The sequence below is a fragment of the Coenobita brevimanus genome, chromosome 1, assembly GCF_032717465.1.
Source record: "Coenobita brevimanus isolate Jiangsu-jjx chromosome 1, ASM3271746v2, whole genome shotgun sequence".
Lineage (NCBI taxonomy): Eukaryota > Metazoa > Arthropoda > Malacostraca > Decapoda > Coenobitidae > Coenobita > Coenobita brevimanus.
The window spans coordinates 69,782,264-69,806,553 of NC_136954.1; the positions used below are offsets into that span (position 1 = coordinate 69,782,264).

General features: G+C 39.0%; 1 protein-coding gene across 1 annotated transcript in view; it reads right to left on the bottom strand.

Moving 5' to 3' along the window:
* Positions 1-24,053, bottom strand: part of LOC145402883 (uncharacterized) — a 33,051-nt gene extending 8,998 nt beyond the window's left edge. Inside the window, exons 1-15 of the mRNA XM_080274812.1 lie at positions 24,000-24,053; positions 21,174-21,321; positions 20,804-20,929; positions 20,370-20,542; positions 19,564-19,764; positions 18,650-18,803; positions 18,205-18,320; positions 17,513-17,686; positions 16,573-16,851; positions 16,165-16,306; positions 14,662-14,783; positions 13,689-13,850; positions 11,715-11,807; positions 11,528-11,599; positions 10,940-11,044 (exon numbers count right to left, since the gene is read on the bottom strand). Of these exons, the coding sequence (XP_080130938.1) occupies positions 10,940-11,044; positions 11,528-11,599; positions 11,715-11,807; positions 13,689-13,850; positions 14,662-14,783; positions 16,165-16,306; positions 16,573-16,851; positions 17,513-17,686; positions 18,205-18,320; positions 18,650-18,803; positions 19,564-19,764; positions 20,370-20,542; positions 20,804-20,929; positions 21,174-21,321; positions 24,000-24,053 (2,121 nt within the window). The remainder of the gene's footprint in view (positions 1-10,939; positions 11,045-11,527; positions 11,600-11,714; positions 11,808-13,688; positions 13,851-14,661; positions 14,784-16,164; positions 16,307-16,572; positions 16,852-17,512; positions 17,687-18,204; positions 18,321-18,649; positions 18,804-19,563; positions 19,765-20,369; positions 20,543-20,803; positions 20,930-21,173; positions 21,322-23,999) is intronic.
* Positions 24,054-24,290: the final 237 nt, after the last annotated feature.

The following is a 24,290-nucleotide window of genomic DNA, read 5'->3' on the forward strand; positions in this document are numbered from 1 at the left end:
GATGTAATTTTTAATGCATTCTTGACACTCCCAGATTATTATATTGAACTTATGAAAGGCTTCTCACACTGAAGAGGTTTATCAAGGCTATATTCAACCACTCCAGTTCCAAGTCTCCTCTAAGTTGAATACAATCAACTGGCAGCAGCAAGAATACGATCTGAAGTCACTGGTGTGAAGAGGTTAAAATACACTTTCCCAGACCCCAGTGAAGGATCAATCAAACAACGATTAATTTGTATTTGGATATTTAACTAATAATTTTTTATTTTTTACTTACAAAAAAATTGGGGAGAGCCAACCTGTTTACAAAGTGACTACTGTTTGATGCGAGACACATTTACAAACAAGCCAGGTGCGACAGCCGTGCCCTCTCGAACGAGCTTCATCTCACATCCTAGGAACATAAGTGTCTGTATTGTACAGCATGATCTACCTTTGTGGAAGAGATGAAAAAAAATACAGTACTCTCCCCCCAGTAAGTAAAGGGAGCTCCATCATTCTACTATAACCTAGCCCACTTTAATTTAGAATTACAGTACACAATGCCAGGTTATACCAGACACAAACCAACCTATTTTAACCTAGAATGACATAATGCTAGGTTAAATTAAGCCTGGTGAGTCAGTGGAGTTGAACCCACAAAGGTAAATCCTGCTCATAAGTTGTTGTAAAGGTGGGAGCGTTGGCAAGAGGCTGGGATGCTGGTGACTGTTGTTGGGGGACGAGGCAATACAACAAGATTAATTTCAGTGTGTCTCGCTCATCAAATAAAGACTGGGGGAGATTTAATGACACCTCTTCCTCAGTGCTTTACTTTGCATATTGCTCCTTAGCATCCTCTTGGATGTTATTTATATCCTTCTACAGTAATACTGACATACCTTTCAATAACATGAAAGTGGATATGGATATATAATGTGCAGAATAAACTGGTAAGGAAGAGATGTTAAGTCTACAAAGCCATTTAACATATGGTCCGAAGAGCAAGACTACTGAACCACACAGCAAAATCCTTATCATCCAAGTATTGTGCCTGAATATCATGACAAGATAAGCACACGGCTTTTTAGGCAATAATTGTGAGTATCAGTACAAATATTCAGGCTTATAAATACTATGTGTTCACTTAGATGTTCAACTAAACAAAAAATATTGGGTGTTCATCAATGTTCAACTATACAATTAACGTAAAGAAAAGCATAACTTAAACACTCCAGAAAGGCTCTGCAAAGGTTCTGTATGGATAACGAAGTTGTAATTGTAGAGAATGGGTCATACATTGCACTCTACTGGTAACTTATCAGGAAAATTCTTGTGTTGGCAGGGTGGCTCAATCAGTAGTTGTCTACCCGCCATTATTTTCTACTCCCCATAACCCGTTTTATACTTCACAGTACTTGCCGTTTTACATCCACTGATTGCAAGCTTAATTTATGAGGCAGACAAAATATCTGCCCTCCTCACACACACAGACGAGCCATCCCTGTTAACATACAAGATACTCAAGGCCCGGGGTGCCATATATGAACAACCAATAAATAAATATATTAAACAATACATACATAACCCAGAGAGGAAGCTAAGGGGTTACCTCTAAATCCAGCATGCCCAGACCCTTCACCAACATACAGCCTATAGTTCTTTCACCTTAACTTGGCAGAGGTGTTTGTCCTTTTGCAGCTTTCATCCCATAGTTTGATGGCAGAATAAGACAATACTATGGCTCTACATCCTTTCCATTGCATTTCCTTGAGACTAATGCTCTGTTCTTGTGCTAATCTCTTGCTATAGTCCAGCATTCTTGACGGAGATATGTCAATTTTAAGCCAAGTTAATGTGAAACGAGTATAGCATAAAACCTCAAGTCTAACGTTGGGAAGATGAATGAGAAGGGAAACTCCAAAAATAAAATAAATTCTAACATAAGTCATACAAGATACTGCACTATGATCAATTCATAAATGAGGAAGAACAGTGGCAATTACTCAGAAGTGTTATAAATACAGCATCTTTAAATTTCAGAGTAACAATGGCAAAATATATATTGGTTATTATTTCCCCAGTGTATCAGATTTAGTTCTAACAAAACATTAACCCCTCATATCTGGGCGATGTTTTTGGCTTTTTATTGCTGCTAATGCCAAATGATTTAATGCAACTTGGGCAATGTCGCTTGAACTGAAGGGGTTAAATCAAGGCTGCGTCTAACCCCTCCAGTCGGAAGTCTATCCTATGCTGAATTAAATCATCTATTCAACCTAGGAATCATCTCTCATACTGAAGTGGTTTACCAACACTGAATCTAACCCCTCCAATTTGAAAACTCTTTCCTACACTGAATAAAATCATCAGGAGATAAAAATAAAAACCAAGAAGACATCCCCAGATTCAATGGGTCAATTCCCTTCTCAGCAGCCACATACAGTGAATGCTGGATTATAGCTTACATATTAAAACACTAAATCTGTCTTTCCATGCCCTAAATGATCTGAAAGAAAACCATGTATATATATCACATGCAAAAATATACAAATGTGTGACTACTGTCTGTCCTAACAATGATCATTATTAATCCAGTTCCCTGGGCTGTACTGGTTTTTCTGAGGATTAACCTAAACCAAATAGGTTCCTTTGAATCACAGACATCAGTTAAAAGAATTGAGCTTGTATATTTTTGAAAGAAAATTAATCTTGAGACTCAGTACAGTATAATAACAGTAACCCAGACTGACCATCCCTACATTATTAAGTAAATGACACTGAACTAAGACCTAGACTATTACACATGAAAATATTACTAAATCTATCTGGAAGACAAAAAGAAAGAAAATCACTTTCTGGAAAAGAATACTTTTCTGGGGAGAAAAAAAAAAAAAAAAACAATGTGACATATCACACTGTAGAGCAAATGGGGTTACAATGTGCACTGCCATGGTATGGTAACAATACACATGTAGACAACAGACCTGCATATACAACACATACAAACAAAAGTACAAAACTTCTCTAAACTACTGATAAGCCTCTCTTAACTGGCAATTCCTGAACTCTCATCAGACTTTGCTCAACTTAACCCAGTCTAAAGAGCTTGAATGGTAATATGAAAGAAAAGGTGGTGTTGCATATCAAGAGAGAATACCAAGCATGCAGAATGACACAATTATTACAGAATGGGTATATAACTTACAAGTACTGACTAAAACTGAGATCACAGTAACTTTGCGTGTCTGGCAGTAGTAGGAGGGTCCACAAAAGAGGTAATAGGGGCCCATTCAGTCATCACAACTCCTAATATTAACCCCTTCAACACAAGGATGCACTTTATAGCCCACTCTTGCTACCTTCACACAATTTCACTCAGCTCTGGAAAGACACTGTTTTTGTGACAGGGTTTATGGAGACTATTTCTAATGCCATCACTACAAAATGTTCCTCCAAAGCTTTACAATATTGTCTGGAGGAAGCAAGAATATTATGTCATCATGCTGATACGGTTATAACCTTTAGGTAACTACTAACCGTACCGGCATCAATAATGCCCTTAACTGAACATGGCAGGAACCAATGCAATCTGGCCACACAGCTACCTGCTAATCCTCATCTGTCTTTTTTACTAGTTTTAATCACTCTTCAGTTTAGTTCAAGTGACACTAAGCTTCTCCTTAATGGATTCTTATACTGAAATTGGCCATGATACAGCAAATGTCATCTAAAAAGTATCTGAGCCAGCTAATTACTACCCAACTGCTCCAAAATAAGTGTAAATTGTACCCCACAGCAAAACAGACAGGATAACTTAGTCACTGTGGGTGAGTTCACACCACATACAACAGACATGAATTATCTGTATAAATTATTTTCGATGATGCTGGTTCTTCCCTCAATTTATGACCAAACACCTACATCACAAAGTGACCATTAACAAATCATAAGTCAGATTCATACAATCATGAGTGTGATAGTGATATCAGACCACAACACAAACCTGAATGATTTTTAACACTTCCTTTTTTTATTATTACTGTACTACCATGGTTCCAAGCACTGCTTTCTCATTGTTTATTTCAAAGACATTACTCAGATTCACAATATGAGTGATGTGGAGTCTGCGATATAAATTCAAAGTAACCAAGGACTCAATTCTCACCACTTTACGAAGCTTTCTAGTATCTCGTCAGTATCTATTTCTATTTCATACTTCAGCTTATTACATTCTTCTCTTGTATTATGGTAATGGAGAGGGATGGATGCATGAAAGCAATGCCTTCATGTGGTGGCACCAATGTAATTAGACTGCTCCACTGCCAGGTGTACAAACATACCTCTCCCCCAAAGGAATAAAATGGACTGCACAAGGGCCTGGAGTCCATCTGGCCACAACCAGTACAACACAGATGTATCAGAACCTCCTATGCCGATGAGAATACAGACACAACTTATCTAAGTCCTGTATGGTTATACCATGGAGGGTTAACAGTGCATAGGGTGAGGTGGGTGGTTAGGGACCTGGGCCTGTATTCTTGTCAGTCAAGGAAGCTCCCTAATGCCTCTTCCTAATGGATTTATTTTATTACACTTAGCCATTCTTTTGTGTGTTATTCTGATCATTTTAATATCATTATAACTCCATATATAACATGCACAATGATATCTGATCAAAATAATGCATCAACTCCCTCCACAATGAAGTATAGTGGACTGTAGGAGAAAGGCAGCTTCTGCCTGCAGTCTGCCAGGTTCATGTCCACATAAGCCTGGGGCCATTAGTGATGACTTGGACTGTAATTTGTAGGAAGAATAAGAAACAGGGAAATTTCTGAACTCCACCTTCCTTACCCTTCCTGCAAAAACAGACACAGTTCATGATCATTTCCCTTTCATAGCTATGTTGGTGAAAAAAGAACATGAGACTGAGAAGATTATACAGTCTCCTCCTCCTTCCTGTCAATCAAAATCAGATTTACAATCAGCAACTGATCATAAGTTTGTGAATCTGGTGTCTGAAGTGTATTATCAACCTGAAAGTATTCTATTCTTACTTTAAAACACCATGATCGTAAGTATTTACACAAATCTAGAAACATTTACAGTCGTGAACAAACTCAATCGGATAATGTACTACACTATACCTCTCTTTCGCCAGACAAATTTACTTGGCTTTGGTGGGACTTTTCCAACTGGAGATGTTAGATACAGCATTCATTATCATTTTACATGTGAGAAGTTTCCCGCCTTAAAATTGTCTGGGGACAGTAGTAGTAGTAGTAGTAGTGGTGGTGGTAATAGTGGTAGTGGTGGTAATAGTGGCAGGTGTAGTTGTTGTTGTTGTGGTGGTGACAATAAAAGTCTCAAACTCATCTGAAATGAGAACCCGGTGGACAGCAGGCTAAAGCTGTCCTCCACCATTCCCTTTTGGTGGATGGGGATGAACTAAGGGATGTTTGTATAACCAAGTAGTGGAGCCACCTGGCTACATCAGTGCCACCATGTGATGGCATTCCTCTCCAGCACCTCTAAAGACAAGAAGGCTAAAGATTAAAAAAATACACCATCAGATTGAAAGGGTTAAGAGACCTCACAAATGCTTGGCTAGTGTTAATTTTCTAAAAGGAAAAATATACAGACACCTGAGGATCTAAGTATTGGCATAAGCCAAGGGCAGAAAATATTTTTCAGGTACCCCGTACCTACTTTGCGCCAGCCAGCCAACCCGAAGTACAACAACAAAAAAAGCACACCAGAAAACAGACTCCATGGAAAAGAGCAAGAACAATTTTACCCACTTAACCATGAGACTCTTTTTGGTGGTGGTGGTGGTAGTGGGGACTCCTGATGGTTTTATTGAGCTTAAGAATGACTTTTGGAACTGGAAGGGTTGGATACAGCCTTCATTAACCCCTTCATTACTGAGTGGCTCTCCTTAGTTAAACAGTGTCTGAATATAGCAAAAGACCAGAGTATTATTATCATTATTATTATTGCTGGAATTTTTTTTTCCTTTGTTGTATCCATTTTTTATTTTTTATACTGTATAGGGAATAAGCATTTTGCAGATCCATCATTTTGCCTTGGGGTCCATCAACAGATGCTGAACCATCACCCACACACATGCTCTGTCTCCCCTGAATAACCAAATTTGAGGCACTTCTCGTCCTCGGTTATATTTTTGGCTTATTATTATAATTATAAGAAAGACTGAAAGGGTTAGCTCCTTGAATCTAGATGACATCCGTGTTTTTCTCCTACCAAACTAATTAACTTAAAAAAGGTCTCTTGTAATATCAGTTTAGTTTTTCTCCTACCAGGCTACTGAATTTCGAAAAGGTTTCTTGTATTAAAGGTGATTATCAATGTTTTATATACCCCATCCAGTTCCAAGTCTCTCCTATACAGAGTACATGTCAGGAGATGGCAAAATTAAGATGAAAAAGACATCCACAGTCTCAATTGGTTAAGATGAGTTGAGGCAGCAGCAACACTCATGGACAGGGAATGCAAGAAGACAAAATAATTAGATGATATGATAGGCACAATCGGGTGCTTGTAATATATTCCCAATTAGGTTGTAAAGCCACACGAAAATATAACTTTGTAAACTACGCCTTTGTATTAATTAGAAATGGTACAGTTCCTTCAAATTAGCATGTGATTTAACCTGCCTTGAAATTTGCTGATAAATGAATCATCCTTAAAATAAATCAAACACAGCATCTGGTCAAACTTTACACATCAAAAAAAATTTAGTAATGACCTACGTTTTCCAAGGACTGAAAAATATTGGCCAAGTGTTCATCAAAACAAACAGATCCAAATCACCTTTAACCCTTAGCCGGCAGCAGAACTACGGTATACAGACTGCAAAATCTACTGAAAACTTGCAGGGAGACTGTATATAGATGCTTACCCAAATCGTCCCCTGTAAATCCTAGCAGAGCCTATATATAGTCGACAATGTGCAAGTGCCCTAGAGCAGTGATCCCCCACCTGTAGTCCGTGGGTGCCATAGCGCCCTTGAAGCCGTATCATAGAGCCCACGGGATGCCTTGGAAACTTATATATTTCTCATTATTTCTCAGAGTTATAAATACATTAGTAAATAAACAAATATATATACACACACACAAACACACACACACATATGTATGCGTGAATTTGACTTTTATTTTTCTGGTGCCCTCCATTTTACCAACATTCGTAAATGTGGCCTGAAGCCTACAAAAGGTTGGGGACCACTGACCTAGAACCTCAAATATCCCTAAATGGCAATATACGTGTTGCAGGTGGCTTATAAAAGGTTGCTCACTCAGTGACTCAATCAGTATGTTCCCAGCTCTTGGAGGGGACACAACACTCCTTTGTTTCTCCTGTAAACCTCAGTTTCTTTTTTTTTTTTTCTTTTTTTTTGGATATTGTAGACATAATCATGTCCCACACAAGGAAGAACATTAGTGATGATGAGATAAAACTAATTCTAGATCAGGATTTGGATAATGATTTCACTAATGATGTTAGCAGTGATTCTACATCAGACAGCGACGGTGATGACACACAGTGGTGATGAATCACAACTTGAGATTGCAGAGGAGCCAGATGATAATCTGTCAAGTGCAGAGGATGATGGCAATGATGACAGTGCTCCAGTTGGGTGGTTGAGTCACTCCAGTTAGTAGAGAACAACTGCCATTTACAGGAGACACAAGGGTCAAAATAATTTTGCCTCAGGACCCACTGGAGATTTTTATGTCTTTTGTGGACAGAGATGTAACTGAACATATAGTGAGAGGAACAAACAAATATGCTGCCAAGGTCTGTGAAGTACAGAGAAGGATGAGAAAAATGATGAGAAAGAATAGAGATCTGATGTGGAAGGAAACTAATGTTGTGGGATATGTATACATTTTTAGGTCTGGTTATTTTACAAGGCATAGTAAAGAAGCCCACAATCTACTCCTCCAACCAGATGCTTGTAACATCCTTTTTGCTATGTTAATAATATATAGCAACTGCTCAATACAGCAGTACAGTCTGTATATAATGTTAAAATCATACATAATGCGGTGCAACTATATGCCCAATCCTGTGGTCGGGGGCATCTATATAATGATTTTTTTATTTTTTTTTTTTTAAGATGCTTCTCAGCAACTGCTGCCACCAGCTAAGGGTTAATGGTGTGACAATATTAGGCTAAGCTGTGTAAGTAACCAAACACCAGCAAGCTGTGAGCCAGAACCTGCACACAAACTAACCACTGCTGAAGACACTTTGTGAGCCTCCAAAATGTTTCCTGAGACAGCAGGTATAGATTAACTGTATATATTTCAACACAAAGTGTACTGTGACAATTATTTTCTTCCTATAGCCTTCCATTATAAACATTTCTGTTTTTTCAACAACATAACTTGCCAACAGTACACAATATTTTAAAAAACATTTTTGTGTCAGTTTTTATACTATTAGATGGGAAAATAAATGACTGTTTTGTATACTCTGTACATAATTAATTTCATGAGCTACATTCAGAATATAAAATGTGTGGGGAATAACACTAAAGAGTAGTATGTTCAAAAGTCAACTCTACTGCACTGAAATTCTGATCTGTCACAACCATATGCCTACCTTAAATTATGTCCATTAGGATTATTAACTTCACATACATTTAATAATGTAACTACGCACTTCTGCTGCAGGAGTTAACTTTGTATGTTCAACATTTTTCTCCCCATCTAACCAAAACTAGTACGGATTACCTGAGCATTACCCTATTTTCATTTTGGCATTAGGCAACAAATATTTCTTTTTGTCTGCTTGACCATGTCTCCAATTATTCCATATAGTTAACAAAAGAAGACCCAGGCAGCTTATTGACATTTTTTTTCCAAATATGAAAGTAACATGTCTTAACCACCCACAGAGGAAACATTAATTAATCTTCACCTAGTGGGAATTCTATTTATGCTATATCACAAAAATCAATAGCAGTCAAGTGTGCACCAAGTCCTAAGCACTCACATAATATAATATAATACTTGGTGTGTATTATATCCAAGCAGTATCACACAAAACCATTAGTATTTATCCAGAGTGCACTGACTTGTTCATTCCTTATGTTACAGTAGTTACTACCAAAATTATCAACAATTTAAAGCAATCCATCAATGTACTGAATTGTCCTCATAGTTTTACTGAACTGCTTCAATCTAAAAAAATATTATTTATTTAGGCTAAACAAACAATTTTATTAAGCTTCAGAGAGACTTCGAAGTGGAGGAATTGCATATTATGGTCACTAACCCCTTCACTAACATCTGCTCTTAGCTGAATAAAACTGTCTGGGGGTAGTGTAACTGAAATGAAAAGTATGTCAACAGATTGAAGGGGTCCAGATATCAAAAAAGTGTATACAGTGGAGGTACAACTTCAAATATCAGTTGACCATTCCTTGTATAATACTGTATAGCTATTTACTGCACTGTATAATCCATGCCAAATCAGAATTACACGCAGCCACAACTCCCATCCCTCCAAAAAGACCATACTCACTCTAATGCCAGCAGCTGTACCAGTATATGTAATTCTAATATGGAATGGACTACAGTTACAGGTGCCTGGGTTAGAGAGAGGGAATACTGGCAAGTGTGGAAGAGTGCAAGTCGTGGCTGAGTAATTCTAATTACAATGGACTATAGTAAGAAACAGGCCAGGATCAACTGAATTTGTCAGTGAAAAAAGAGACAAAGCACTAAGCCTGAGTGGGAACCATTAGCTAACGGTAAAATTTTACACTGGAGCCTTTATAAACAGTATGATATGATATGAACTATACGAAATGGACAAAGAAAATGCTTGTTATGTGTAGCTATGGACCAAGATCCTGTTCACTGTTATCTCCAACCATATATTATCCAGTGCTGAAGTGGGAAACCAAATTCACTTCAAAATTTCAATTACTTAATTGACCTATCAATCTTGTATTGCATATTTTCAAGCAACAAGGAAAGAAGCAAGTGTAATTACAAACTTTCCAAAACTCAATCATCATATTTTAAATTAAATCCATCTCTCTGTTATAATGTGACTATACCCTGTATATACATTCCAAAGGCTCTTAATTCAGCCACTTCACAGATTCATATACAGTATTTCTGTCCTTTGAGCAGACAAACATGGATGGCTATGGAAAAATTCAACATTCAGCAACAGGGTCACCATCAGATACACGTAACTGGACATCAGAGGTGTGGGGATAAAAGGTCAAACAAACAACAGAAATATTCATCACATAAAACATATGGGAAACCACTAAGGACAAAACCTACCATGCTTGGAAAACTGGAGAATTATTACCTCAGACTTGAGAGGCAAGAGAGGACAGAGACCGAACAACTTCTTGGACGTGGAATGAAAGTGAAGACAAAATGAAACAAAATAAGAAAAAAACAAAAGGAAAAGTGATGAGTGCCCAAAAGCCAAACAAGTTCCTGGATACGGAATGAAGGAGACTGACACATATGATGACACATTCCGGATTAGTGAGATTTTCCAGATTAAAGAAGAGCAGATAGCCAAGGTGGGACCAGCTAAGCAGACCCTTCTCCAACCCTACTCTTACATCAGGCCAAGCGACTAACAACCTGGGGTGCAATTCTACAACACATTCACAATCAATTCCCTGTTGTAACAACTTAGGTCTGTTTTTGCAGGAAGGACTACATATATGGGAAATTCTACTCTCTCCCCTCTCTGTCCATCCTGTAGGAGAATTAAATAAACCTACAATAACTTGCCTTTCATATTCAAGGTCAGTATCTACAGGAGGAACAAGGGACATACGAGGACTTTCCATTCTCCTTTCTTTGTCTCTCCTGGGAAAACAAATCACAGTTACAGCAGGAAACTGATCACAAGTTTTGTTATGAACGTGGCCCCAGTATCATACTTTTACCTCCTCCTTCACCTTGGTCGATGATGGGTCCGACGTCTTGGAGTGCGGCTTGCTGTCCCCTTCGATTTTCACCTTCATGTCTCCATCCTCTGCTTCTGACTGAAGGGGGGATGAACTGTAAGCTTATTCCTTTTGAATATAAAGATTTATTTTCTACTTTATTACTGCTACCATCATCATCATTCCAATCTCTTTTTCAGATCTAACGACGGGAAAACAGAAGAGGGAAAACTATTCAACAAGACTGCCCAATGAAATGGGTCACTTTAATGATAACAGAAGACATGTTAATTGCTAAATTAAATAATACATTAAGAAAAAGATTATCTTGCCATATAGTGAAAATTTTTTAAGTTCATACTACATCACTTTATACATCTGGGTATCTGTATCTGTATGTATCAATCCACATTACCTCCACTGCAGGGAGTAATAACCAGACTTTACTCTTCTCCATGTTAGCCAAGTGCAAATGAGGACAAGATGTTCATTAGATGTGTGATGCACGTGGAGGTTGTGATATTACAACAGCTACCGTACATATACGTCAGAGTTGTAGTGTTTCATCGTAAGTGAACTTACCAGTATCTGAGGCGTCTTCATTCCTGTGTCACTGCCAGCACCTGACATTCGACTGCTTGGAACTCTGTTATGCTGCAAAGAGAGGGAGAAACCATAAACCCAAGATAATGTAGCCATTACTTAATGACAGACTTCAGTGGCATATTAATGTCAATAAGAAACTGCACAACATATCTAATATACTTACTTTGTACTCTTTATTGTAGCCTTCTTTTACACACTCTGGACACTCCCAACTATTAGGCAAGTCTTCATTGACGATACCCTCAGCATCTGTGAACTGAAAATAAAAATATTAGCCTTGTTTCATTTTGTTTTTGAAAGCTCCAACATGCTTGCATGCATCGGCCTTGGTCACCTAATGGGAGATTTCTATGCTGCTCAATCTCTAGCAGCGTCCCGTCCCTTTACCCTGAGGTCCCACTTAGAGACCTCGTCCCAGGTCTTTTTTGGTTTACCCCTCGCAATCCCACCCCTAATATTAATGCTTCTCACTTTCTGTACCCAATTACCATCCCTCATCCTCTCCATATGCCCAAACCACCTTCATCTACCTCTCCTCATCACAACACCAATACATTCCAGTCCCATCCTACCTCTCAACTCTTCCATCACAAGCCTAGCCCTCCCAGGCCTTGCACTCAGGGAATCACAGCACATCCACCTAATCATTGTCATTTCTGTACATTTGAGCCTGCAAATATCCTCTTCCTTTACTGCCCAGGTGTCACTATCATACAGCATTACACTCCTAACACATGCAGCATACAAAGATCCCTTAGCATGTATGGAGAGCCCTCTCAATGTCAGGAGAGGCACACATTAATAAGGAGAGGCCTCACATTAATAAAAATGAAGAACATGACAAAGTTAGAATGTGCCTTGCTTCTCAATATTATGACAAACCACACATTATCAGCATCTGATAAATTACTAAAATTTTGACAGCTAACCTACTCTCGAGTTATCAGTATCAGTACCAGTAATATGGCCATTTGCTCAGATGCAAAGTCTATCACTTAATGGTAGCAGGAATAAATAAATTACAAGTCACTTAACCCCTTCGCACACCTAAAAGTTTTCTGAAAGTTTGTGTGACATGATCAGAGAAAATGCCACGAGGGCAGCCTGGACTCATGCACAAAGCAAAACATTCCCATGGATTTTATCTGCCCCAGAAATTGATTATATTTGTATAAATTGTATACCATCGTTTTTGCTGATGTTTATACTATAGGATAAGCTAATAAAAACACACAAAACTGATCATTAAAAGTGCAATGAAAGTACCAAAATGCAGTGACAATAATGTTTCCTCAGTGAAAATAATTTCCTAACACCCTACTACAATATTCTGCCCACATCATGCAAGAGCAAAGCATATGCCTAAATGCAGAATTTCATGAGCTTTCGCATGGAATCTTCAGAATTTTGAAACAACTGATTGTTTTCGAGTAAATTGCCAAAAATCATGCGAGTGCATCCTCCCCCCACCCCACCAAAAGCCAAGAGAAAGCAGACTATTTGAGAATGGCCTTGAAATAGACACCCTCCCCTATAATGCAGCAACAATTGATGCACTTCATGCTAAAACTTTTGGTGAATATTTTTGTCCAAAATTGCCTAATCGGCATCTCTTCAGACCAACATTGACAAGTGTGTCATAATGCATCATCGGTTCCTCTACAGCCTAACACCATTTTGACTCGTTTTGCATCATCATCCACAAGGGGGTCAAGGATGAGATGCAGGGATGGAGTGGAGAGGTATATGAGAGAGGGGGGGTGTGAACTGCGGGGAGAGCAGTGAAATGATGGGGGACAGGGCAACTGGGAGGCAATTTGTCTGTGGCCACCCCTTATGGGATTAAGGTGTCTGGCAATAGATTGATACACTGACTTCAGCAATGGGGTAAAACAACAGAGTTCTTTGGATGGGTAGAGGCTGTGGTTTCTGTGCTATGGTTTGAATCCAAGAGGTGGCCAGAGGTTTTTCCACCATGCAAAATGCTAACAGGAGTGTAGGTCTGTTCTGTTCTTAAATGCTATGCGTAGCAGCCTAGCCTTGGCTCCCATGCTCCAAATAGTGACATGGTGCTAGCTATTATTTTCTCCTTCCCCCTCTGTGATTAAGGCATTTGGCTACAGATAAACAGACTTACTTTACTACTGATACACTTAAGGTGAGAGATCTTGAAGCAGACACAGCACTCAAACAGGCTGCTGGGTGTGTTGATGGGAGGCTTCTGTACTGGGGTGGACAGCACACGATTCCACCCATCCAGCTGGCACTCGTAGCACACAGCAGCAGCAGGGAGCATTGGCTGCAAACATACAAGAAAAATTCATAAGCACTACCTGCAAAGATCCACAGAAAATCTATACAATTTTTAACACTTGACAGCACAAGTATATAATACCTTCTCATTACAAACTCTAAGTAAACAACTCTGGGTGGAGAACTGGCTGCAAACAATCTGTTAATACTATCAACCTAACATTTTTTACTGCTTGACATATTACAAAATGGTGGATCAATGTGTGAGGAAGAGAGGTTTGGAAGTTGGTGAGGCTAGGGGACTGACAAGAGATGGAGCTGGTTGGATGAATATTGTGGGAGAAGCGCATGATCAGGGATTTAGCAACCCTTTTTAACGACAAGTGTCCGGACTGACTCTATCACATACATTTATGTGAAGCTACAGAATGTCGTGAATGTTTTTGGTGTATCAGATAGAGCCAGATTCTGGGGGCTTGAATGGTGAGTGAATGGAAGCATGGCCCATTGGAATGGGCAAAGTTGGGCTGTCTGGACCTGCCCTAGGGTAGGAAAGGAGGGCCAGATGATGATGATGATGATAACTATAAGAAAAAAGCTCTGATATTTTGGAATTCATTCTCAGCTTACAACAAGGACTGCCTAAACAGAAAAAATATGCAAAATATATGTACTTTTTCACTGTTTGAGATAGAGCAAAAATATACTATACCATGTTATTAACACACAGACAACAGTCACTAATCTATAGGTACCGTATACAAAAGTGTGATTATCAAAGTACACTTTTTAAGATCTATCTGGTTACTTGAGTACACTTATTAAACCAATTTCAGAGTAAATAAAAAGGTAATTACCTGAGTACACTTCTTCATCTTACAGGTCTGTTTCATTGTCCCAGGCCCACCATATTTGACCATATCTAGGCAAAACACACACTTCCGGCAGTCCTCACGTTGACACGACTCACACAATTTACCTGTTACACACCAAAACAAAATGTATTTTAATTTTTCTTTAACTTATGGCCACATAAATAACCCCTTGAATACAATACAATAACTTATGAAGCAAGTGATGATACAAGAACATGTATTACTGATGACTACACTTGTACTGTAGTATGTTGGCTGATCAAATACAATTGCCATCTTCAGCAAATGACCATCAACACTCACATTTTTTGCTTGTTTTTTGCACTGCGTTTTAAGCACATGACCATTATTTTTAGGATTAACACATCATACACTTCTATTATTTATACCGGTAACAAAATTCACTGAGCTACAGATACTGTAAGGTGATAATACAATAATGTAAAAATACTGACAAAAATTTGAACTTTTATGTAAAAATAACTGACACATGGGACGATATTTTATACAGCAACATCACAATTCAATACATGCACTATATAAAAGAATAATGCATAGCCAAACAAATGATAACTAATTTACGAGTGTGTCCAAAATTTGTGGTTGGTGGGGGCGCTCACCATCCACTCACTCGATGTACTCCTGCTCTCGGGTACCTGCACTTTCGCCTCTTCCTTCTTTCCATCCTTCCTCTTCCGTCTTTCTTTCCTTCATTCTTTCCTCTTCCTTCTGTCTACAGGTGACTCTACACTGACAAGCCAAATGGTTTCCTGTACACCTGGACACCATTTACTATGCTAGGTGGTAATTATATAACCAAATTATGGCTCCTGGTGGTTTAGTGGGCAATTAACACACTCCAATCAGATTGAGCAAGTACAGGTTCACTTCCAAGGAGTGGTTAGGGTTTATTGCTCACATAATGCCACTCAGGGATGAGTGAAGGTGGTCACTCACCTTAAATGTCAGGACCATCCTGCCTAGCCCCGGGCTTCTATGCTTCTTGTGGGGCAGCACTGGTTTAGATGAATGAATGAATGAATGAATGTGTTCAAAATCCAATACAGCAACTATTTTTGGAAACAGTTTTTTAATCAAACCCCATCAGTATTTTAAAAATCCTTACTCAAGTTTCTCAAGAAATATATATGAAAATTCTGGATGTTATTCTCAATTTAGTTTCAATTAATAACAGCTATGTACACTTGGGCCTAGGCTGTTCCTGAACTGTCACAGTGCTACATTACTGAAGACCTTGTGGGCACAAATGTTCTCCATAATGATTCACCCAGAAAGTCACAAGTACCGGGTAATTAAATCTCCGTAATGGCCAAGAATTGGACCTATGTTGATACAATATCTTTTCGGGCACAGGTCCAGATGACGATGATGATGATGAAATAACCCGAAGAACAATCTCCCAAAATGTTTACAATTCCTGGGCCATCCTATGTAAGAAATTCTCAAACAACAAGAAACACTTACATCTGACCCTGCGATGTCTGACTTTGGCCACATTAGGAGGTAGACCCACGATCCTATTGCTGTCGGAATTTCTACGTCTTCTCTTGATCCCAGCTCCTGTGTTCTCTCCTAATGGACGCTTCATACCGAACTTTGTGGGTTCCTGTGGGGTGTAAAATGTTGAATTTGTGGCACTGCAAATATTTTAGGGATCCATTAACAGACTGTAATATATAAACATTTGCTTATATTTTGGGATATAAGAACCAACTAAGTAATATATATAAAGATTTGATTCTGTTATACTATACATTTGTAGAAAGAACAAGGAGGAAATGAAACATAAAATTCATGTAACAGACAAAGGTTAATGGAAAATAATGAGATGCTATAAATATTCTGAGAGAGAGAGAGAGACAAAATACTTACTCTAGCCCACCACTCCAGCACCGGCTTAGACGTCCTGGCCATTTCAGGCTTATCATATCTGTGCTTCTCCACCACTGTCCGCACGTCCCTGATCAGGGCTATAGGATCCGTAATCAGCTCTGGGACGCACTTTTTACTGGTGGGGAGTGCGTGGAGGTACATAACGATGGCCTTGAGTCCGTGTAACTCAAACTGTGTCAAGTGTTTGTGTTCTTCTGGAGGTACGGTGATGGTCGGGTCTATCTTGAGTTCATCTTTGCCGTCGTTGTCATCTCCGTCCTGGGTGCATTGCAAGAATTAATGACCTTGATAAAGCTTCCCTTATACCCAAATACCTATATCAAATCCAAATACTGTCTTCATGGCATGTTGCAAGAATTGAAGAGTATGGTAGAACTGCTCTAAATCAAAATATTGTACTGTCTTCATAACATACTGCAGATCGTATGTTGCAAGATTAGACTGGTGAATCTACTTCATATCCAAATATTGTTTTCATAACACAATAAGAATTGATGAGTAAGATCATACTACAGTAAATCCAACTATTGTCTTCATAACATACTGTACAGCAAGAACTGATATGGTAAAACTATTGGTAATGTCATTACACATTGCAAAATATGAGCTTGGTAAAACTAACACTTCATTCATCTAGTCTTCACGTTATAGGCTACAAGAGATATATCAGTATTCGAGTGTTTATATTACATATACTACACTTTTTTACTTTAACCTGACTTAAAATTACAATCTCTTCAGCTGTAACAACAGCTCAGCATTGAAACATCGTGTAAGTCATAAAGAAGTGCTAAACAAAGGATGTAGGGTTGTAGCACTGTCTTTTTCCCGCCAAGCTACAGGTACGTGAAATAAACTGCAAAAAGACAAAAACCTGGGCCAAGTTATGGTGAAAAGTGTATGCCTGTGTCCTACTTACCTTCATTTTATTATTGTTATTAGCCTTGAGTCTGGACGAAAGGTATTTACAGTACTTGTCCTGTTCATCTGGCGGCAGGGTGAGGTGTGTTCGGCCCAGAAGCACGTGGACATAGCGCTCCAACACGTACCACAACATTTCCGTGAAGAAGGGGTATCGGAATTTTGATGGTACCTGACGAAACATATGAAGTGCAGGCTTGATAAAGGATTGGATGACATAATGGATGGACATGGTGCTTCAGTGTGACAGAGTTTTTTATTAAACCCTTCAATACTACAAAATAATTAAATGTTAATCTTGCTACTACCCTGAGACTTAACTATAGAGGGGGGAAAAGTACCTACATTGGTTAAACAGAAGTGTCTGGAGATACTGCAAATATAATGAAAATGTAACTAGCTTGAAGAGTTCAGTGCAAAAAGCAGTGTCAGTGACAATAACTCCTTCAATACCGATGAAGTTCTTTTACAGTTTATTCTCGTTGCTACTATACAATTTTCATAATCTCAGAAAAGGTCTCTTGTAGTCAGGTTTATTAATACTATATCTAACCCATCCAGTTTAAAACATGTGGCCAAGCTGAATAAGCATCAGGAGATGGCAAGACTAAAATTAAAGGGACATCCCTGGGCCCAATATAAAAAAAAATAATACAGAAGCACCAACAAATCTGGAACGTCAAAACTCACATGTGTAGCATCCTCGACCTGAGCCACCCTGAGTTGCTTCTCGATGCCAAAGCTATGCAGAAAGTTACCACCAAACACCAGGGAGTCCTCAGGTGTGTACACAGCATGGATCCAGCCTGAAACATGGCCAGGTGGAAGTGAATGTTAAAGTTTAGGTTTAGAGATTCCGGAAGCTTGAATGGTAAGCAAATGGGAGTGTGGCTCATTCAACTGGGCAAACTTTGCTTAGTATCTCATTCTATAATTTTTTTTTCTGACTCTCTGGACCCTATCATACTTCCCCCTAAGGTGGGAATGGAGATCTGGATGATGATGATTACAGACCAGTAACTAGGGTGGTCTTGCTACCTGATGGCAGCCCTGTGCTGTTACCAAGCATTGTCAAGACAGTAGTTCCTAGGCTGATGATGGCATGCATGGGAGTCAACACCTGATATATTATTACCAGTGGGTATGAAGAAGGTGTTGCCCTGGTGGAGTTCCACACGACCACACTTGCCCACAGTGTCCCCAAAGAAGATGTCACTCTGCTTCCCTGACAGCACCCACTGCTCATACAGTTGCAGGTTACGCTCCGTTGGTGGGATCAGCCAGAAGATCTAAAATGCATAACATCAAATGGGTTATCTGACTGGATCATAATTTTATACAAGTTATAAAGCTATCAAAACAAAAGTTAACCTTCAAGGGGCAATGCATGCATACATAAAACAAATGCCTTGTTTCCTCTTAGGGAATCCCCTTTATATGGCTGCCAATGGTACGGTATAGTTGATACTGTCTATGGACTGACAGCTAAATCAAGTGCCAAAACCACCTAAATACTTCCCAACAGTTCCTGGAAACTGTTTAGAGAAAAGATATCAGAGTTGTATCTCAGCTTGGACTCCGAATACAGTACAGGCACGAAATGGCTATATCTACAGATTTACAGGCAATAAACCCTTAAAGGCTATTAGAAGTAAAATTATGGTTGCATCAAGAACAGCAGCTCAAGACTGTTGGAGGAGAGGTGAGCCAGCATATAATAAGTTACTGCATCAAGAAACTTGTTCTAAAACTCTTTGCATATCATAAAAATACCAAGACGTTCAACCCATTCTCTGTCCCAACCGTGATTTCCACCAGAGATGGGACATGTCAGGGGAGAAACCACAAATGCAGAACTATCATAAGTGTTCAAACTATTTGTTTCTTATGCACTGACATAACTCTTTCTCTATTCCTGATAGGGAACTGTAGAAGGGCACCTTCAGCCAGCAGTCCACCAAGTTCACATCCAGAAGAATCTGTGGTCACAACAATAATTAGAACAAGCTGTGTATGTCAGGTGGATGTATCCCTCTCCCTATCATTCACCTTCTTGCCTCTAAGGACGTGGTACCAGACGGACGTGCCTCCAAAGTCTATATGGAAGTCTGTATAGCAGCCTCGGACGGACATGAGGCAATACTTCTGTACTTTGGGGTACATCATGTCTTCCAACACATTGGTTGCCTCTGTCTGTGCTTCCTTCAGGTGTCTTGGCCATACCCGCTCAACCCAGTCTATCTGTCGAACCTGATGGATGGAAGTAAAATGGGTTTAAAACACAGGGGAGGGAAGTGAAAAGGTAAAAACATGGTGGGTAAAATAAAATAATGGGGAAAGAAAAAGAAAAAGACACGATCAGGTTAATCCTTTAACTGGTGTTGCACTGCCAAACTTTCTCTGTCCATGAGAAAAGTTGTATAAGAATTAAGAGGAAGGCACAATTAGCTGTCATGGTTCAAATACCTTGCCAAAACATTTTATTTAACTAAATATTTTCTACTTCTTAATCAAGTCTAGAATAATGCCACCAGGGAAGCAGAGCATAAAAAATAAATACCTATCTATATCTGGATGCCTAAGTATCAGTGGGAGTGGCCACATATGCACTGCCTCCATAACATCCTGTCCTCCACAACCACACTGCGCTTCTTCCAACTCACACCATCCCCATTTACTTAACTCTACTCCACCCTCATAACTCTCCTCTCCCACCTAACTCACATATCCTACAATCTCCCAGTTAATCTCTCACTTCACCTTCTCTCCACATGGCCAAATCAACTTGACGTACTTCTTCTACCACTGTCCAGAAATAAGTGAAAAATTTGGCATAGCTCCATCCAAAAACTCACCACAGTTGGGGCTTGAATGAGCGACTCTAGCTTGGTGTGTGAGAACTCAAGTGATATAACGTTAAGAAGCTTGTCTTTGTCCTGGCTTTCAAAATACCGCTGCCAGTCCTTCATGGTCATCTCTACGTTCTTTTGTGTATTTACATCCATGACATCAAGCATTCTGCGTGAACCTGAGGGCAGAGTTTGTGAAAGAAAATGTCATTTAGCTATCATACACCATCATCATCATGATTTATAAAAAATGCTCTGTACCACAATACAGTACAGTACTTCATTTACATAAAACATAAAAATATTAAGTTCAACCTATGGAAGTGAAAATAAACAGAAGAAATGCTATAAACACGTACCATAATAATTCAAATGAGACAATACAATAATACATCATTTACATACAGCAAAAAAAGTATAGAGTAAATGGTAATACCTACCCACACAAAGTCTTACATCATTGATAGTAAAGCTTTGGTCAGGTATCTGGATACCCAGCTTGGCCTTATCCCGAAACAGCAGTGGCCAAATAAACCCATTCTCCTGTACATACGCAAGGTTGAATTCTGGAATAAGAACAGCAGTGGCAACACACTGGCTTGGTAAAGTATATCCTCTTTTTTTTTTTTTTCCTACTTACTGTTACAAAAATTACTTTTTTCCATAGGCTGAAAAGAAATAGTCACAGGCAATAACACTTACAGTACAGTACGGTACAGTATACAGCAACACAGTCCTTGCAACAGTAAGGATATGACTGCAAAGAGGGAAAAACAAGGTAACATAAAAGGAATCCTGTCCAGAACTCACCAATATTAGTCATGTCCTTTACGAATGAAGTAGAATTAAACTCGTCTGACTTGATTTTCTGTTCCAAGTCAAAGGTGTGATGACCCTCAATCTCCTCATCGCCAAGAGCCCAGTCATCGCTATATAGTTTACGCTCCTTTCTCTCACGCTGAAACAATTACGTAGGGTAAATACTTTTTTTTTTATAAAGAAGAAAAAAAGGCTTGTAATGCTATACTTACACTCCAACATCATTTTGGCCATATAATCAAAATCTTAAATACAGTACCATGCAGCATTCAAACTATTTCAGTCATTTTAACCCTTAACATTTCCATTTCTTTAACATGTCGACCTGAAGAAGTGGGATTATGATTATGATGCTGTATACACTATACTGTATACCGGTACCATACATACAGTGAATCCTTTTAGACTAATTGGAGAAGTCAAGTTTGTTCTAACCACAATTTGTACTTATATGACATGATATATCAATGCCACTTCTTACAAGATAAAGTACTAGTAATTCATCCAGAGTACAGTACATTACATAAAAATAAACAGTGGCACACTTAATGCCCAACACACATCACCCTCAATATTCATGTTAGGTTTAAACAACACAGTTCTTTATCAAATATGGCTTATTATTTTGCATGCATGAGTATCCTTCACACTAACTGCTGAGATGTACAAGGTCAAGGCTGCAGTTCACACTAATCAGGACAAGTATACATTCATCTGACCTTGAGGGTGGGCTGCTTGTAAACAAAGGTGAATGAATGCCAAGCAGCATTTACTAAAAAATATTTGACACCTTTCTGACATGCTGAAAGTGTCCATGATATGAAAGGTCTATAACACACAGCATCCATTACTGGAAGTGGTGTGTGTGTGTGTGTTCTTACCTGACTATCATTATAGGAATGAGTCAAGCTCATACTGTCCCATGTATTAAACCATTTTTATCATACATATCCTTAAACTTATGAATAGTTTTAGCACACGCTATTTTGTTTGGTAGTGTATTCCACTGATCAACTGCTCTATTTGAGAAACTGAATTTCCTTTAAGTCTTTATTGCCTCTCTCTTTATGTAGTTTTTTGCAGTGTCCTCTAGCTGATGCTTCCCCATACATTATATATTCATTTATGTCTATTTTCTCTTTCCCTGAGAGTTATACAGCATAATCATGTTTCCTCTTTTCCTTCTCTCCTCTAGTGTTGGTAGATTCAATTATGTGTGTGTGTGTGTGTGTGTGTGTAAGTATAATATTACACACACACCCAGATGAGGGGGGTTATGTGGGTCAATTCAACACATTTTTAAATACAGCAGAACTGATATGCATGTTTCTTTTCCTTTGCCATTAATATCATAAAAGGTGAATACACCTGTGTTGCCCAAGAGAATGCTTAAATATAATTCTCTGATGCATGCACTGTCAAACACCAAATATTTTTCTTTCCTGCCATACCTCATTACAAGTACTGTATCCTAAGATGGTTTGGTCATGTGGAGAGAATGAAGAATGAGCCTGACTAGGAGGGAGAAGTGAAGGGATGGGGTGAATGAGGATGATGCAAGCTGGAGGCAGGGAGGCAGGGCTGCATAGATGGGTGACATGGAATTGATCAGCTTATGGGCCATCACTTTGAAGATTAAGGCATCTAATAACACAGGTTATATCTCTATGCACCTAACGACTCTCCTAGACATTTTATAAAACGCTCTCAAAACACTTTTAGTAACTTCCATTATTTCCTCTTTCTTGGCCTCTGTCATCTTCCTTCAATTCTCCAGCATATATCAGCAGCAACCATACCACCAACATTACCAAATTCATGACACCTTCCTTTGCAGACCCTAACAGTAACACACACACACACACACACACACAAAGCCCTGTTATCTTATCAAAATCCTGTGTGTGCTGAAATGACAACTGGAAAAATGTACCCATGACTTCTGACATGTACAAAATCATCACCAAGGACATTTAAATACTGTACACCCAAACCCTGCCAATCCAACCAAGTATAGTAACTTTCTATTGCTAAATTATTTCTCCTACAATCCTAAAAGCCCACCAAAAATGTATATGCTACAATAATTATGGTGAAGGGAACTTAGAAAAAAACATTATCATGGACATTTGAACTCGTCAATTCATCCCACTCCAGTAATTCTCTAATGCCAATCTGTATCCTACCACAATGCAACCTCATCGGACATAAATGAGTTACCAAAAAATGAAAAATGAAAAGTTCACGTACTGCTAAAAGGATACTAAACAGTGTTATCTATCCTATCTACTTATCCTAGTCTCGCAACCCCGTCAAAAATACCCATGGTACCAAAAATATGAAAGGAAACTCACCCATCACGAAATTAAAGACGTAAAAAATTTTATCTTTTGCCTCTAGGATGTAATGGCACCCCAGCATCATTTTCATCAAAACAAACCACTGAAAAATCCCGTCAAGAAAAATGGGGAATACGAGAAAACCCACGAGACGCTGCTATTTCCTCGGCCATTTAAACCATGAGGAAAAATTTCTTGGAAACGTTTCCGGGTCCAAGAATTATAGATACGACGATTTGAGAAGTGAAAGTGAGGGAGAGGAGGAGGAGGCCGGGAGGAAGGATAGAGGGAGGAGGGGGAGAGGAGGAGCATCAAGCACTGCTCACTTGACAAAGGCGCTGGATCCTCTCATTTCCCCTCGGTTTTCCCAACACATCCATATCTTTCACCAAAACTACTGCCAGGAAAGCCGCAAAAACATCTCTTCCAGCAGAAAACGTCCTCAATTTCAACAGACAGGGACGATTAAGGAACTTACCGTCCTAATTCCTGAGGCGAGGATGGTCCCGCCGCCTGTCGATCGTGACGCCATGTTTACTACTGACTCAACCTCACCGACTTGGGGCCTCCATTGTGGTTCGTCTTTACTAACCCTCACGGTCTTGGTGTTTTTTCCTGGGCGCGGTGAATACAAATCAATTTCTATTAATAAATGGCTGTGCACATGGGCATTTAATGCATGATGATTCGATAAGTATACCATTAAGACTCAAAAACCTGGTGATTTTTGTGTTTCATGAGATCATTGTCATTTTATCCACTCTGAGAG